Source organism: Rhagoletis pomonella, unplaced genomic scaffold (genome assembly GCF_013731165.1).
Source record: "Rhagoletis pomonella isolate Grant_MI unplaced genomic scaffold, Rhpom_1.0 Rhpom_scaffold_00003, whole genome shotgun sequence".
NCBI lineage: Eukaryota > Metazoa > Arthropoda > Insecta > Diptera > Tephritidae > Rhagoletis > Rhagoletis pomonella.
In genome coordinates, this window is record NW_023458557.1 from 44,518,310 (window position 1) to 44,521,460 (window position 3,151).

The window sequence follows — 3,151 nt, forward strand, 5'->3', positions numbered from 1 at the left end:
TAGTCGGTTGCCCTTCGAGGTTTCCTCAATATTGCCGCAGAAAGTTTTCCAAGATTCCTTTTGAGCTGTTCGTACTGAACTCTTAAAGGCTTTCAGGGCATCCTTGTAGGATTGCCAAGATCCGGTAAGGTGGTATATATCCCGTTTAATTCTTCGCAAAACTGCTTCGGACTGTATTCAAGACCTCAAACTACACATTATTTAATACATTTAAATCATGAAATTAAATTACGACTTATTTCTTTTTCCAAATTAGAGCCATCATGGCTTCCTTCACACCAACAACCGCGTTTTCAGGACAAGATTCCTCCAAATCACAACTTTCTAAATCATCTTTACCATATTCCATAATAAGTAAAGAATATGAAAGCAGCTTTGAAAATGACAGCCGTAACAGACAAAACAGCAATGGAGTCGCTAGCTTTGCCTCAGGATCTCTATTGGGACGGCAAAACGGAGCCGATATCGCCGTTGTCCATCGAGTTGTTTTCCATGACTGAACCAGCTGGTTTTTGGCTAAATGATGACAACATTGAAAATGGTAAAAGTGCACTGCGTAAGATATGTATATTAAAAGGTTTTGTTATGTTTTTAACCCTACGTATATCTTTATATGTGTCTGTGAAGGGATTACAATGGTCAGTGACAAAGATTTCGAGCTAAAGTCTGGAATGGAGCTTTTCAATGGGGATGACATCGTATTTGAGTTTTCTGATTTTAAGGAAGGTATGCGAATTATCTTTTTATCAGAAATTTTTATATGATTATGGTTTTGGCGGCATGTTATATGTTAGTTTTACCGACACGAGGTCTAATGTTTTCAGAAAATTAATAAAAACTCAAGTTTTAAATTTTCTGCGATATATTTCGTTTACACCGCGGCAACCGTCTTCAGGGCAACTATTGACAATAAAACATAAAATACATACTATGAAAACAATTTGTATAACAATAAATAAACACAAAATGTGTGACGTGGAGTTTTGTACTGTTTATTTGTATGTTTGTTAAGTGTATACACACTCTCTGAACTTCGAAGGAGCAACGATTCTCTAACAAGAGCAACACTATAATAAGCGTTTTATTTTAAAAATGCTCCACATAATAAACACACCCGCAAACATCAGACTCTGCTACAAAACGGACACTGCTAACACGGTGCTACAAAAAAAAGTCACGAAATACACCCGAAACAAAACCTAGTGTAGGTTGTAGCTATGGTCGAGTACAACCTGAACCCTCCACTGCACTTATCTATTAACTGCTTCACTATTTTAATCTGATTTTAAAAACCCGAAATGTTTTTGGAAAGAGGATTGATAGGCCTTCATGTATAATAATATATTGTTAGACTTAGCTTGTTGGGAGTTTTCATTGGTTAAATTATAATAAGCCCCTATTTTTCTTAATTTTTTTCAAATTTGACGGTCGCTGATTTCAAAAATTTCTATGCGACTTTCATCGTCGTATAGACAGTGAGTTAGGTATATATTTGCAAATTACCGATAGTAGTTTATCACCCTTATGCTAGAACCCGAATTTTCCTAATTCGTAATTTGTCGTAGCTACGTTACGAAAAACGAAAAGTCGACATGCTGCAACCCTTTCGAAAACACGTGCAGCATTTCCAGTTATCGGTTGTTTTTCGAAGTCAGTTGTATGAAGGAAAGTGAAAGGAATTAAAAAACGCTCATCAAATGCTTATTTATTGTAAAATTGTTTGATTTTATATATTTTGAAGAAAGTGATGGATTCTATTGTATTTGCAATTGTAGTAGCGGAGGAAGAGCGCGGTATGGAAATGAATTCACAAAATTCTGCCAATACTAGAACTTTTTTGCCTTTAGAATGCGGAGATGTCGGACATAGTAACCACACTGAGGGAAATAATGCATAGTAAAAATGAATACTTTATATTTGATTATCGTTTAAAAATGTTCGTATTTAAAAATAATATTTTCATACAAAATTTATTACGCACGTATTTGACTGTTCACGTCTGAGTATGTATATGTGAGTGTACATACGCACCCCAAGCATGCAGAGCGCCGCTCTGAGAGCGGAGACAACACACACATACATACATAGTAAATACATGTTTATCCGTACACATCGCGTGCTGTGGTGTTGATGGATATTCAACATTTGAAAGCAAATTTATATGCCTGGGTGTAGCTGAGTGCGCAAAGATGCTTGCCACTAGTTGTTGATATCCGGAGATGGTCGAGTTCGCATTCCACTGCAGGCAACATGCAAATTAAATTTTTTTTTTTTTTAGTTTTTGTCTTGATTATTCACTTCATGGATGCTTTTTCAGTACGAACGTGGTCATTTTAATATGCGCGTAAGTGAATTGAATATTTACCAATATACAGTATTTGCGTTGACGTTTATAGTAAGATCAATTACGTTTCTATTTGATTTTAATATTTTTTTCCCTCAGTGCAGGGATGCATCCACGCCAGTTTTGAATTGTTGAACCACAAGCCATAACACCAACAATGCCTGAAGAACTGGTTTTCAACCCAGTTAATTTAATAACAGCTTCTTCCAATTCATTGAAAATATGCATTTCGTTGGGTCCTGTTGCTTCTGCTTTTTCAGACTTTGACTTTCGTTTTATATAGCATTTATTATTATTATTATTATTAAAGGAAAAGAAGAGAAGGTCACTTCTTTACCGGAAAAAGGAGCGCTAGTTAATATATATATACATATGTTCAGTACTTAGATTAACCTAAATTGCTTCTTACAGATAATTAACACTAGATTAATTTCTTAAGATTCGTTAACCTAAGGAATTCATTAATTTTAGATATCGATTCAATGTCCTGGTTTTTCAATAACTTGGATGCAATGGAGTTGTTGAAGATGCTAGCTCTGATTGTAGCGAAATGCTGACATCTGTCGAGGAGATGAGTTACGGTGATTGTTTCCACGTTGCAATAGGGGCACTGTGGCGACCTCGAACCTTTCAGGACAGATTCATGGGTAACAATCGTATGTCCAATACGTAGTCTAATAAACGCTTTTAAATTGTTGCTGCTGATCTTCTCCGGAAATATAGGTTTCTTGCCCTTTGCGTTAACGTTTGCGTAGTGGTGCTTGAAATCCTTCCATTTTTCCAGCTTAGTTTTGTATATTTGTTCAC

General features: G+C 35.7%; 1 protein-coding gene across 1 annotated transcript in view; it reads left to right on the forward strand.

Annotated features, from left to right (window-relative positions):
- The first annotated feature begins 235 nt into the window (after positions 1–235).
- The window catches only part of LOC118735236 (cyclic AMP-dependent transcription factor ATF-4), a 156,818-nt gene continuing 153,902 nt past the window's right edge, over positions 236–3,151 (forward strand). The window contains 2 exon segments of the mRNA XM_036464892.1: positions 236–541; positions 628–726. Of these exon segments, the coding sequence (XP_036320785.1) occupies positions 364–541; positions 628–726 (277 nt within the window). The 5' untranslated portion in view covers positions 236–363.